Source organism: Glandiceps talaboti, chromosome 3 (genome assembly GCF_964340395.1).
Source record: "Glandiceps talaboti chromosome 3, keGlaTala1.1, whole genome shotgun sequence".
Taxonomy (NCBI): Eukaryota; Metazoa; Hemichordata; class Enteropneusta; family Spengelidae; genus Glandiceps; species Glandiceps talaboti.
In genome coordinates, this window is record NC_135551.1 from 13,869,272 (window position 1) to 13,885,191 (window position 15,920).

The 15,920-nt window shown below is 34.7% G+C and overlaps 1 protein-coding gene across 1 annotated transcript; it reads right to left on the bottom strand.

The window, feature by feature from the left end:
* Positions 1-9,978: 9,978 nt before the first annotated feature.
* Positions 9,979-13,267, bottom strand: LOC144433072 (uncharacterized). The gene is made up of 4 exons (XM_078121383.1): positions 12,786-13,267; positions 11,705-11,858; positions 11,163-11,301; positions 9,979-10,221 (listed from the first exon to the last, which is right to left on the bottom strand). Exons 1-4 carry the CDS (start codon positions 13,265-13,267, stop codon positions 10,076-10,078), a joined length of 921 nt encoding a protein of 306 aa, XP_077977509.1. The 3' UTR covers positions 9,979-10,075.
* Between the last annotated feature and the right edge of the window lie 2,653 nt (positions 13,268-15,920).

Here is a 15,920-nt window from a genome sequence, read left to right on the forward strand (position 1 = left end):
ACAAACATGTCGTCTAACAAAATGGCAATAGTGAATGTGAGCATGATTTTGAATCACTTTTAAATGAAAATGATTTTGGTGCCTGAAATGATTTTCAATTTTGGCCAATTTCGTTAGAAGTGGGTGTAGGGGAAGGGGGCCTCTGAGGTCTATGATAAAGAACTTAGTTTTTTTTGTCCTATACTGAACTTTAATGCCCAGCCCCTTAGCTAGAGCAATAGATACAAATAATCACAGCTGCAGTGAATTCAGTTCGGTGTTTGTCAGCTGACAACATTGTTTACATATTGAGTACAGTTGGAAATGAAAAGACTACATGCTAGTCTTACAATTCAAACCAGTGCTATATTACACTTTATTTGGATGCTAGAAATGATTATGACAAAGTCGTCCTTGAATTTATCAAAACCTAGCAGACAGGTGAAAAAAAACACAGATAAATAACACAGTGGGAGCCTTGTCATGTAAAATTCATGAATTGTATTTTTACTTAATAGAATGTCACAGTGCAAACAATACTGATACATGTGTAGTTATATTGAATGATCTTTCCATTGCAATAGTATGAAATACGGCCTGGCGCCGAAATATTGTGCAAACTGAAATGTGGGTTTTTTTTTGAAAATCTGTCGACAATATTACCCACGTCGTCACGCTGATGGCAAACAAAGAATTTAATTGATCGCGCCTAGCTATAATCCACGGGGTTCGTAATCAGCTGTAACGTGGAATTTATCATTGATTTCGTATAATGACAGATAGAATGTTCAAAGCAAGGTCTTACTCAGTTGCACTGCTTGTGTGTTTCAGTGGTTATAATTTACACATATATGTATACAAACACACACACACACACACACACACACAACTCTCGTATTTTCCCACCGTCGTTTAAGTATTACTACGGAGAACATGCCATCGGCAGACTAAGAAAAACACATATTTTGTTACATGTGGTATATCCTACAAGTAGGTGATAGTTGGTTATGTGGATGTCATCGCCCTGCAACCAAAATAGTTTAATTACTGTAAGTGCATGAGGAAAACGTTCTGTCAGAGATTTCGTCCTACTGTGAACGTAATTTCGGAACGTTCACAGTCATATCGAATTTATAGTTATAGACACGGTTTTAAATCATTGTATTTCAATATCATTACAATGTGTGTACTATTTTATACAAGGGGATTCCTTCAACATTTTGTTCAATTGTATAAAAAAAGGAAAACATGTATGAACATGACCAAACGTACACATATCTTGAAACGATTCGAATTATACATATAATATATTTATACTGATGTTTATATATCTGGTCTGATATTCGAGAGGGTTCCTTGATAATTGAGGGCGCTCTTACCAGCCCAGGCTTTGGCATGGCTTATATGTACTGTATCTATGCATCTATCCAGCCATCCATCCATCTATCCATCCATCCATCCATTACAATGATGCATACTGACGACACCTGATACACTTTATTGATACATTTGTATCTTAATTCTGTCGCTGAAATAGTTTAACCTTTGACCTTTAGAAACATACATAGCAGCAGCTGATACATTATTTCATTAAAATGGAATCAAAGTAGATGAGGATAAAGTTTTTGAAACAGTCTCAGGCGTATCAATTAAATTCGTTGGTTGTCATGGTGATGGGTACAGTGTGCGGGTAGGTTTGTCGGCAGATTTAGAAGAAGAAAGAACACATTTCGTTTTGTGTAAATTTCCACGTAAGGCCATTTTTTGTGTGATTGTAAATGTCAAAACCATTTAAATATTGTCATAACAACTAACATATCTATAAATAATTGTTTAAGACAATCCAACTCTGGATTTTTATATTTATATTTCACCTGTCTAGTAGATTTAAGTGCAAAACAGGAAATGAATAAACAGAAAAGTGAATTTATATGAAGTGCTAGCATTGTGGGGTTTTCCTGTGTTCTTTTTTCTTTCTGGCTGCTTGCTTGTAGATGTTCACGGACGGCAAACAGAGTACATGTATTTAATCAATGGAGTCTCATGGTTGTACATACTGTTCATGCCAAACAGTACGGGTGAGGGGGTTATCCTCCTAGCTAGATAGCTAAATCATTACATGTAAACAAATACAGCGATTCTCACACGACTGTTATGATTGTAATCATCAGATTTTTACCTGTGTCGTAAAACAGAATTAAACTAAACCCGTAACCAGATGTCAGCAGGATCAACACAAATCTTAACATCAATGCTACATTTCATTGTCTCCCTCAACATTTTTTTTTACCAACTTTGCTACAATTTAGCGTCTTGCTCAAAAATATTTCTGTTGGTGAGATTATTTTTGAGCCAGACCTAAATATTTTTGTCCAGCAAGGTGTTTGTTTCAGGGTGTGTACATATTATGTGTTATGCGTTTCAGGGACTGTGTGATTATGACTATTGGGGTAGACTGTATGTACTTCTTCCGCGACGATAATGGGGTGTTGGTTCAGGAATTGCGAGAGAGAGAGAGAGAGAGAGAGAGAGAGAGAGAGAGAGAGAGAGAGAGAGAGAGAGAGAGAGAGAGAGAGAGAGAGAGAGAGAGAGAGAGAGAGAGAGAGAGAGAGAGAGAGAGAGAGAGAGAGAGAGAGAGAGCGAGAGAGAGCGCTATTAGAGTGAAGGGATGATGAATAATGCTTATGGTTACAAGTTGTAATTAAGTCTTGTAACTTCCACATATAGTTAGAGCAGATTCTTGTGTCGTGTTGTTCACAGACCGAACCCATTGTACCCATGGCAACAGATGTTACAGGTCACCAAGGGAAACCAACTAATATGGACAGTATGGTCACATTACTTGAGAAAATGCACTCTCCTGGATTTCAGGAAAATGCGAAGAACGAGTCGGTTCTGATATCACCGTTGAAACTTGAGAACGATAGATTCTCCGAAATGGAAAATACTGAAGACCATGAGTACTCGTTATCACCCGAACAACGCTCGTTAATGAAAAACCGTTATTTATTCCCCTTGCTTGCCTTCAGCGGTGGTCCAAATTTTCAATACAGGAAGGTCAAGATTGCCGCTGAGGTCGCTATTTATACTAATAGAACGATTGTCCTGGCAGACTTTAAACATCACCGTAACAACATCGAAGACAGTCCAGTTCCTTTTAACGAAACCTTCGATGTCGATGTGTTAAATGAATTCATACCTGTTATGAGTATCGAGGAATTCAGGAACAAATGCGGTGCTGAAGTTAATAACATTTTGACCATGCCTTATAATGAGAGCGAAATTATGGAAGAACATTTTAAATTATCGGATTTACATAAAGACTGGCTAAGTAAGCGGGCTGGGATTACCGTTCCAGATGTAGTCCGCACTCCTCGATCGATGGAAGAAACATGGCAGAATGAAGCACCGTGTGTTATTATGGTGTCACCCTATAGATTTGAGAATGTAGACTTCCCGGATAAGGACCTTATATCAAATAGTGTGTCAAAATACCTGGTCAGAACAACCGCTCTACGCCAAGCGGTCGACAACATAATGCCTCAACTGTGCAGTGATATGGCCGTGGTTGGTTTACATTGGAGAAATAAAACCGGTGAAAAGTGAGTATGAAATTATTGCTTAATTTTAAAGCGTAGGGTTCGTCCTGTACGCATGCCTAGATAAATATTGTGGGTTTCTTTTTGTTTATCAACAAAATACATATGTCGCGGTCATTATCATTACGTAAACGCTTACACACCAGAGGTTCAGACTATCATGGCGTATCTACATGTTACAGTAGCTTATTTGCATAACGCCATATTTTGGAGAAACAGTCTTCAACCAAAGTTTTGGTTGAACGCCCTAAGTCACTAGCTAGATTTTCGTAGCGCTCTAAATCAATAGCTAGATTTTCTGAGCGTAGGACCCCAACACATGCCAATGTGAATCGGATGACGGATGCATTAGGAGACGTATGACAAAATGACACAGCTGGATCCGGATTTAGAAGAAATAATATTTGTCTAGTTAGTTATGCTGAAACTAATTTTAGACGGATGAATTGTTGTGATTTTCGAGTTTAGTATTTGGATGAAATATACTTAAAATTAATCACTTTGAAAGAAAATGGCATAATCAACCATTTATTAAACATCTTAGTATAAGACATGAACAGAAACGTGATTCAAAGAGTCGTCATCTATGAAGATGTTTTTTCAAATGACTTTATTGGTAAATGTTATAGATGTCAAATTGGAAGTCTGGGAAAACGTAATTCCATGAGATGTGAAAGTCTTCTACAGAATCAAGAAAAATGTATGAAGCACGTGTCTTTTAAAATCAAAACAATTATCAGTCAAGGAGAACATCGCATCAATTGTTTATATATATCTAAACCACCTTTTGAATCTCAGGTAAGTAAAACTATGCATATACTATTATTGTTTTCATTTATTTTGCTGGAATTATCTTTTTTAGTTTTAAAAAATGCAATAAAACTGTTTTTAAAATGTATGAGCTGCAATGCTTTTGTTGATACTTGCCTCTAAAATAGCGACTATCACTTATAATTACAACACTTGCTCAAGTCGCCACCTGTTTTCTGCGTAAAGATAGATATCATCCCTACCATAGATTTGGCAAGTCTATGAGATCTCTAATTTCTGACCAGAAATTGAAATGAATTTGAGGAAAACGCGACAATATGAAGCGTAGCACTTTGTAAAACAGCTTAATGTCAAAGAACAGTACCATCGATATCAAAATGTTTACATGTAAGTCACTCTATATATACTAATATACATCTTATCTACATACACATCGAAATAATAATCCACCAAACGCCAATTGCTAATACAGATTTTAATTTTATTATTTCATTTATTTGCTATTCGGCACAGGAAATTTCAAGAATTCTGTTAACATATATGGCAAGGAAGGTGATCACAATTGATGACGTCATACGCCTACATGACCCTTACATCGATACAATATTAAATAACGATTATATTCTATCCTTGGTAGACCAAGAAATTTGCGCACGTAAGTATCATTATATAACTTGATTGATCCATTCAACAAAATATGTATATTTATACACAAGTAGATTATTTTGATTATATTGCTTGGTCATTCGAATTCAACGTCACGTACTGCTATATTATGCAGTCATGGAATCTTAATACGTAAGCTTTTTCTCCCAAATGTTGTTTTCACACACACACACACACACACACACACACACACACACACACACACACATATATATATATATATATATATATATATATATATATATATATATATATATATATATATATATATATAGTAAATCAATAATGATACTTGCAATTCATTTCTTTTATGATTTTTCAGGAGCATACTCGTTTATTGGTAATTACAATTCTAACTGGTCAAACTTTGTCTTTCAAGAAAGAATGGTTTTTGGCAAGAGGAGAAACTACGATATCACCATGAATTTCTCTGAAAAATGTGCAATGTATATGTAATCCTAACTAATTACAAGACAAGGACAAATCACCTCCTATTTTAACTCTAAACACCTGAATATCTCAGGACTGTGATGCAACGATGTGGCACTTTACTGTACAGCCTTGGGAAGTATACGTAGCTCTGTGTGGTATGCAAAGAAACATCCATCCATTAGTACACTCATGCGCAATGCTGTAGGCCCCTTGCCAAGTAAAACGAAGGTTGGCAATATTAACGTAGTATCTCCCACCACGAAGGTTCGCAACATTAATGTACTTGTATCTCACCTGTTTAGATGTTCTAACGTTCACTTTATGAATACCAATATCGTGACACAAACTTATACCGACGATATAGTGATTTTGCTGACCTATGAACTTCAAGACTGACTTTTGGAATTAATCAACACCGAAAGATGTTAGTTTCTTGTATCACAAGAAATATGATAATCAAGTAAATCAAGTAAATCTAACGTCCGCACACATAACCTATGTCGAAGAATATTTACTTTTAGCAACACAGACATAAAAAGTTATAATATTAATTTTGCAGCTATTATATAGTACAGATGCTGGACGTGTTTTACAAAAGTACATTTGGGAAATTGTTTTGTTTACATATTATATAAGAAATGTGAATCAATATGTCTGTCTGTCTGTCTGTCTGTCTGTCTGTCTGTCTGTCTGTATGTATGTATGTATGTATGTATGTATGTATGTATGTATGAATGTATGTATGTATGTATGTATGTATGTATGCCTGTCTGTATGCATGCATGCTTCCATGCCTGATCTTTCTTTCTTTCTTTCTTTCTTTCTTTCTTTCTTTCTTTCTTTCTTTCTTTCTTTCTTTCTTTCTTTCTTTCTTTCTGTTTTCCTTTCTGTTTTCCTTTCGTTCGTTCTTTCTTTTATGTAATATTCGACTTTTCTTACTGCTTTCTTATTCTAACATAGAATTCAAGTATTAATGGCCTGCAACTACAACAGATGTATTACTCACTATATATTTGTCCTGCATTAATTTATTTGTTGACATGTTTGTTGAAATACTCTATAGCATATTCGAAGTTATGTGATGCTAGGTTGAAGAACTGATTATGCTAAGGAAAAAAGATAACCACAATTTCCAGTCTGTTCACACATAAAAAAATAATTCTTGTCTATCTGTAGTACATTTCATTAAAATTCAAATAAAAAAAAGATGCATTGGGTTAACTCTGACTTCTTGGAATCAATTTCGGTTTGTGTGTGTGTGTTTGTTTGTTTGTTTGTTTGTACCTTTTACTTGTTTGCTGGTTGATTGGTCGGTTGGTTGGTCGGTAGGTAGTTGGTTGTCTGTGTGTGTGTGTGTGTGTGTGTGTGTGTGTGTGTGATTTTAGTAAAGTACTATAATCATGGTTTTAAGTTAGACGTGGACGTTTTTTAACCAAACTGACTACACAATTTTAATCACCACACTTTTAGCACCAGCGCAATCACATGATTTATTTTGCCAGTGTGCCCATCAGTACTGTTCACCTTCCCCTGCGTTTATATCCTTTGGAATGCTGCCGTCTTTTCATATTTAACCGTTAGCAGGAGTCCATAGATATTGCAATTAATTAATTAACAATTAAATTACATTATCCCTGAAAATAAAGAAAGGATGTAATACCACAGGCAATTTATGTGCACTACTGTGGACAAATTCTGGCCAAATATATATCAGTTTATGGTATGAATACCAATGGTTGAAAAGTATTTGCGGATATATTTATAGAACAATATACTCCGGACCAAATCTGAACACTTCAATCATCTGTATGTATTTGTACAAGTCCAGTGTGATATATGTATATACACTAGCTGATAAGTAGATTATATATTTATTTAGCAGTTGTATGGTGTAATTTCATATGCATCCTTTGTGATGTCGTGATACTTCATTCACGAACAGCTTAATTAAATAATGTGGGCAAAAAGAAGAATGTTCGTCATTTTGCAGTGTAAATCATTCGAACACACAGCTGTGTTTGAACTGAAAGAGCATTATGCGTTTAACAGCAAATGTGTGATACAAATACCACTAAGTATGAATGGTTTCCCCTTCAATTATGAACTGTTTATATTATGTACTGCGTTATGTAGAGTCCGGTATAAGTTCTATAACGAAGTACTTAACTATTCAACGAATAGACTGTTGTAACTAATATACCTAAGAGATGTGTGTAAATATCTATAATAACAATAACAATAATAATAATGATAATGATATGTAGATTATTACCATTACCATATATATAGGATTTACAGTTTGCACAATAGAATAGATACAGGTCGGTAAATTAGGTAAGCTTAATGTGAATTATAAAAATAGCATAATGCTAGTCGAGTCTGACCCCCACATCTATATAATTTGCTACTATCTATTACGAATAGAGTGAATGGCAAACTCTACGTATTGCTTCCTCTGATATAGTGCTCATGTGGAATGTAGAAAACACATATTTGGTATCATAAACATGGAACAAGTATTTCCTATAATAGCTAATTAAAAATACAACATTGTATATCCATTTATTTAATATTTTGCAGCAATTACATCTATCCCTATCTAGCCTGATTTTAGAACATTTTTATTTTCATCATAAACACATTTAAATTAAAGATTTCCCTAACTATTAGTGGGTTTATTTGTTCGAAAAGATTCTGTCTTCTATAGGACACCCAACTTTTCGTGTCTGATCAAATTATGATTTAAGGTTACCTAAATGGGCATTTGGTACTTTATTATGTAAATGATTCGGCAAAAAACAGACAAAAATGTGTGTTTCTGATAACCCGACCGACCCTAGTTTAACTCACCGAGACTAAACATTTGTAACCATTAACACGACATTATTTGTCTTCCTGACCTCCATGCATGTCTATATTCTTTTTGCCAGCGATGCCTGTACATATTTCATCAAACTATCAGAGAAGAGGTGCTTTGACCGATATTTCGTTTGGTTTTGGGTCGAAGTAATATTTTGTTTAATTAAAAAGATAAAATAAAATAAGATAAGATAAAATAAAACAAAAATAAAATAAAATAAAATAAAATAAAATAAAATAAAATTCCGACATACCTACTCTATCCTTTGAGGCCATGAAACAGACAATTATTTTCTTTTTCACAATGCCACCTCCAGGCTGTGGACTGGGTCCTCGTTTCAAAATATGTTGACATCAATATGTCTACAGTACTTAACATTGTGTGGACTATAATCAGGGTGATAGATCTAGACAGTTATTGTTTAAAGACAAGAAATGACACTAGTTTTGCTTGGTGATAAAACAATTTTAATGCCATATCTGTTGAATTTCACAATTATGAGAATGTAGCAGCATGTTTCAATTCTACAGTGTTGGCCGAAGAGAAAGTTCACAGATGAGGTTTAAGTGTACGCTTACGATCCAGAAATGTCATTTGGAATTTTGGCATATTCTAACAAAATTAACGTATAATTTACCTTTGTGCAACTCACTTACAAACAGGAGCTAACATCAGCGTGATCTACTAACATGTTGATTTATCTACTAATCCTATTTTAATTACATTTATCTCTAGTAGCTACCAATTGTCAAGTGTTTTGATTAAACAACGTAGATTAGTACTTGTAAACAAGATAACTTGTTGATTATTGAATTCAGATTAATATCCAATTTTTCCAATAGCGTGATCAACACTTGTTTTACACATGGAAAATGTAAATATGGCATGATCTTAGATCTCATTCTTAAATGTTCTAGTGGAATGTTCGCCGTGTCTCGGACAACAATGAATCTCGGTGAAAGATCGTCTTTCTAAACAAATTTATATTTAGAACAAATAACGTCATTCAGACTTTATGATATGAGAATGTAACTGTGATTAAAGTCATTCAGGATTCTGGATTCCTATTCCCAGATTAGATTTTGATTCACACGCAACTGTTGGTGTGCGTGTCTGAGTATAAGAGCGTACATGTGAGTGACGATACCCGTGGCTAACTCCTTACTTAGATAAGCTGGTATGATCCCGGTACCCTAGAAAGATAGAGTGGAATATCGTTTACGTTCTGCTAATATACCTACAACTACACCACCTAGACACCGAAACGTTAAATCAAGACACCCCAGAATATAACATATGAAATTAATTACAGAGACGGGAATGCAAACGATCATATAAAATTTAAATGATCGAGTAGTTTGCACCTTTTGTGATTATATTGCAAATATTTAGCTTACGATACATTTTTAATTGTGTATTTTGATATTATATTCAAAAGGCAGATGATTTAATATTGTCATTGTACGAATTATAGTTTGAATAGCAAGTTGTATCATCACAGAAAAGCTTCGAAAGCTTTGAGATGGTCGATTCCACAAAGTTTGTTGAACATTTAGGAACTCTATCATCATATTTTGATAAAATGTGTTACACAGAATAGAGCATAATCCACATTACTACAAACGTATTTTTCTGTCAATCACCACATGGGTGGTTTTGTTCATGTCCAGTAAGGGGGGGGGGCTCAATTAGGCAATAAGTCAGCACGATCCTGCATCCTTGAGTAACAGCTGATAACAGGAGATATTGTAATAAACCATGGGATTCATTATTTAAAACAGTCATGTATCTCATTTATGACCTCTGGAAAATCTTCTGTAATGTCAAGGCTTGGTCCTTTGTCGAATGCTCGTCTCTCCTTGAATATAAAACTTGACCAATTAGATTTACCATTTCCGATGAAAATCTTTGTTCCTATAAAACAACAGTACAAATAATGAAGGAAGTTTTTAGACAGACAAATCCTCCAAGATCAGAGACATGGACCATTAACTATAGTCTGTTAATTGGAATGTAAATTTTGTATGACATACATACATACATACATACATACATACATACATACATACATACATACATACATACATACATACAGACAGACAGACAGACAGACAGACAGACAGACAGACAGACAGACAGACATACATACATACATACATACATACATACATACATACATACATACATACATACATACATACATACGGTCTACTCGATAATATATCTGTTGTACACTCATAACTGATATTAATTGACCAACTCAGTACAGAAGAAACTGTACATCAATAAAAAGTATCAGACTCTGAAATTTGAGTCAATATTAGTAGTCAACCTTTTTTTGAATACCCTCTGATTTATTTAAGGTTTTTTAAACTTCTTACAATATTTTGATATTCTTGCTGATAATATTAAAAGGAAATTTCAAAAATCTTGAATAACAAGTATTGCGATACTTTCACTTGTAAACCGCGCGTTTTGAAGGAGATAACCAAAACTGGAAGATTATAATGTAAAATATATGGTATTTTCCAAAAATATAATTAAAAAAATAAAGACACAACATAGATAAGGTATTTGTCATATTGGTGTTGACGTACTCTTTCAAATCGTATTTCAATGAAAGATTTAACGAATTGTGATCTTAATTATGTATTTACCAGACATAGCGAAAATGGACACCATAGGTTATTGAAAATAGGTTTTGATTATTTAAACAAAATGTTACGTGATGTTGTAAAACTATCTGTGGTTGTTTTGTTGAGTTGCTCTAGCCTTCAGCGTTTCCAACATAGGAAAGCGGAGAATGTGTCCCCGTCCCCCACAAGAACGGAGCCAGAAATGACCTCTGAACTTACGTGCACATAACTCCTGCTCAAGTAAGGACATAAAGTAACCATCACGAATAACCGAATCAATATACGGATTGTGTAGCGCAATGACGTCAGCCATTGTGATTATGTTTGCAAAACTCTCAGATAACATGGCCAGTATATTCTATAGGGAAAAAGAAATGTAAAAAAATGACTGATTCGTTATCGCAATTTTTAAAATTGATTCTGTTCTAATACAGTTTTCAAAGACTCAAGCTGGTACATACATACATACATACATACATACATACATACATACATACATACATACATACATACATACATACATACATGTACATACAGCAATGTACACACACACAGATATATATATATATATATATATATATATATATATATATATATATATATATATATATATAATATATATATACACACGTACACTTACACAAAGAACAATCCACATGATGTCTCATTCTTTTAATGAGCTTAAAGGCTTTACGACGCAAATGATACAGTGACAGCTCGTCCCTATCGTGATTAATGTATTCAATTAAATTTCTACTTACGCTGGGTTCATCCGGTGTATATGCTACAAAAAAACACCCAATGCCATTTTCTTTTATAACGTCTTGTATTCTAGGGGCCATCTTCTTCACTATTCTGTCTTGCATCTGAAGTAGAGTATCACATCGTGATCTGCCTGTGTCATGGTAGCGACACCTAATTGAAAACCGAAACATTAATTGTTACTGAATTGAGCAAATTATTGGCATTATATTCTGTACATGTTATTCATCATTTTTAGTGACACGTGTTCAGGTCTACGGGGTTTTATTTGATAAACACATAGGTAACACGATTCATGGCATTATTGACGGAAAACCCTAAACTGTGTACAGTACACCATTTGTGCATTTATTATTAACACACATAAATAAACGGATACTACAATAAATATTTTATCATTGCAAAGTAAATGCACTGATGGGCTTCAATAATTGATGGGAGGTCAAGAATAAATACAGTTGAAATAACTTAAATGTCTACTTTGGTGTACAGTTTGTTTGTTTTTATTTTAACAAACTCGAAGTCAGACCCCCCACACACACACACACACTTACACGCGCGCACACGCGCACACACACAGACACATACATGTACACATACACATACAGTGATACACATACACAAAGAACAAACACACACGCAAAAACACATCCACACACGTCCACACATGCACAAACATGATGGTATTGAAAGACACGTGTGCCATGTTTTCTAGAGAAACAACAATCAATAATACTTAAACATTAACATTAATAACTTTAAATAAATAAATAAATATAGATTGATATGAATTCATGAAAAACGGCCTTTATGTCACTTATGATCCACCTAATATTTCCACTTTGCGTTAACATGGTGTCATCATTTATAATATTAATAATGTTGATTTCACCAACAGGCACGTGTACAGAAATTTATATTGAAATAACTGAGTTCAACACTACCGGATCATATGTATCGTACACAAACGTTACATTTCAAAGTTTCTTTAAGTATAATTGCAATATTTGGTAAGCCAATTAAGAATGACATTTCCAAAAATCAGACTTTGGTTCGAGGTACTACATACACGCCACTTACATTTCTCCAGTCTTATTTCTCCAGTGAAAGCTTACAATTGGCTTTCCTCCACACAGCTTTGGCATGACGTCAGAGATAGCATTCCTAATAGCAGGTATTCTTATCATATGACCGTCAATTGCATCCGATATTTTGTCCATTTCTGGATACCGCAAATGTTCGAATGCTTCGGGGCTTATCAAGGCGGCACACTTTGCAGAATGGGTTTTCTTGACGGCATATGAGGCATTTACTTGCTGTACAGCGATCTCATAATCTGGTATAAGTATATCATAAATATTACGGTACCATTCTCTTTGCAGGTCGTATGAATGAAGAAGGAAATTCAATGGCCTGCCTCTGTAGTAGGGAACTGTTATGACATCATTGATATATTTACCACATTGCTGCCGAATTTCCTTCTGAGTGGCAACTGGCATGAAGTCGTTCAAAACATCAGCATTGAAAGTATCATTGAAAAGTATCCTGCCATCGTAAGCCATTGTCCGGTGTTGATTGAAATCTGCCAGGGCGATGCTTCGGTTTGTGTGTACTGCCATCTGCATAGAAGTTTTGAATTGTCTGTATTGAAAATTCGGCCCACCATTATAATGTACAATCGGAATGAGAAAACGATTCTTCATCTTTTGTCGTCTTTCTTGGGGGAGAGTGTAGGTAAAATATCCTGATGTTGACCGATGGAGGTTAATTTCTACGGGCGAAGTACTCGGGGTGGAACTCCGAATAGACGTACTCGGAATGAAATTCACTACAGAAGTATTTTCTTCCAACAACGCGTTAGAACTCACGGAACTACTTTCGTTTTCAATTTCTTCCAATTCTGTTGTCGTTTCAGGAATGTTGATCCGTATGGAATTCAGTAGAATGCTTTTTCCAGGAATAATTTGGGATCCTCTTTCTGTCCTATTTTCCTGTTGAGGAATTATATAAACAAATCTTCACTTTAAAAACGACGGCTATAAAGTAATAGCTGGTTATATTAGGATCAGTTTTCGATATTTCATTCTAAGGAGTTATGCTAAAGCATTTATTTCAAATTAGAATATTCAAATATTGACAGAGCAAGATTGATAGATTGAAGTGCAAGCCTAAGGGGTTCAGCATATGATTTCGAGGGGGGGGGGAAGGATTTTCGAAAAAAGAATTGTCGCCGGCCAAAAGTTGAAACTATCTACATATGTCAAATTCCCAGGTACATGTGTGGTTGGTGCTGCTATTCCAAAGACCGATGACTGTGTAGGCGAACGAACTTTAACCCATACCACTGATTTTTGGGACAACAAATGACAGTTCACTCGCTCTTGTTCTATAACTGTGCCGATTACGGACCATTTCTACATTGCAATTTAAGTACTCAGGAGCACAATGCTTTATGTTGAACATATGATTGAGTTTTAATTGGTTGAGTTCTACTGGAAACATACATACAATTTTAAATTGATTATATCCAATGTGGGTTCTAGGAACAGCTGCATTAAGTATGTATCTCATGATATTATTTTGCAGAACTTGTAGTCAACCCTTCAACTTCTTTGTGAGACCATCGTACCAAGATGAACAGGTAGAGTCGAAATGACACTGAATCAAAGCCGAGACAAGTAATTTCTTTGTTTTCAGATTAAAATTTCCAGTATTCCGTTATACAAATTTAAGTTTGTTTGCTCATTTAGATAACACGTTAGCAGCTATAATCTCACCAGATAAAGACTGGACCAATGAAACCCCTTAGTATGCCTACCTCTGTCTCTCTGTCTCTGTCTGTCTGTCTGTCTGTCTGTCTGTCTGTCTGTCTCTCTGTCTCTCTCTCTCTCTCTCTCTCTCTCTCTCTCTCTCTCTCTCTCTCTCTCTCTCTCTCTCTCTCTCTCTCTCTGACATTCTTTCAGAGAGTTATATTATAAAGTATTACAAAATATGCCTAGACGTACACATGTCAACTTAAATACAAATTAGATGAGAGCAAATAACGATGGCTTTAGCACGTATCATAGCTTTGTAACGTGTTTGTACGTGTCGTCTGAAATAATACTTCATAAAATATAAATACATAATGATTCTTCTGTTCACATCTTTCCCTATGCACACAGATATACGAGATGAAGTAATTCACTTTGCTTCAATGTCTACTCGAACACAAATAATATGTGGATATCATTTCATATAATATATTATATCCGCAAATACTTTGTAGATCTAGAGAAAACCAGTCTCTGCACGTCCTACGATCGAATTTTCTCTTTTACCTTAATCTGTATAGATTGTTTGATTGATGTTATACCGAAATGCTCGCAAACACACGAGCGACACGGCTTATTATATGAGGCTTTGTCAGATGGATAGCTCATTGGAACGAGACGGTTACAAATGCATCAGCTCATTGCATCATCATTAAAATTCATCCTTTGTCGCAATCTCTATTTCTTGATTAGTACGTTTGTGTTGCTTGGTACGACTTGGAAATATTCACAAAGAACTTATTTTAACATTTTAACCTGATATATCTATATATCTATATATATATATATATATATATATATATATATATATATATATATAACCCCCGTAAGGAATAGTTTAGTCCGACCAACTTGTTACGTAATAAATACAGACATATATACCTTGACAATCTCAATTTAACAGTCGCCTGATAATAACAGAAGAAGGGTGAAAATCCGAGTAATGCCAAATATCATCCTCATTCCTTGGATTAAGTCTATACATTTCATTCTATGCTCCATGCAGTTTGCATGAAGAAATACGATATTAATTGTGATAATGGCTACATGTACGTATGTTGCAATATGAGAATTAAGTTCCTAATTGTGTTGGTCTTGGTGATTAACCATTTATATATGAATGTATACATTATAACACATCTGGTCCCACAAATGTGTTGTATTACTGTTTTTTTTGCCAGTTCAAACAAATTCGGGTATTGTATTTTCTGTAGATGCGATTTCCCAGCAACCCTAAGGGCCTTAACGCTAGATAAAAAGTTGCGTTCCCAAAGGAAAAAAAACATCCAATTACAAGCAATATTTGAATGCTCTGCTCTTGTCACTTGAGTGAGTACGAAGAACGTGAGTTTTTGAAGCAGTACCACACACACACACACACACACACAGATATATATATATA

What these genes read in the sequence shown, in the direction of transcription:
- LOC144433072 (XM_078121383.1), bottom strand. Translation starts at nt 13,267, where the DNA reads ATGGCTTACGATGGCAGGATACTTTTCAATGATACTTTCAATGCTGAT. An exon ending in ATACACCGGATGAACCCAGC is followed by an intron (nt 11,302 to 11,704) that starts GTAAGTAGAAAT and finishes TTTTCCCTATAG; the next exon opens with AATATACTGGCCATGTTATC. An exon ending in TGAGCAGGAGTTATGTGCAC is followed by an intron (nt 10,222 to 11,162) that starts GTAAGTTCAGAG and finishes GTTGTTTTATAG; the next exon opens with GAACAAAGATTTTCATCGGA.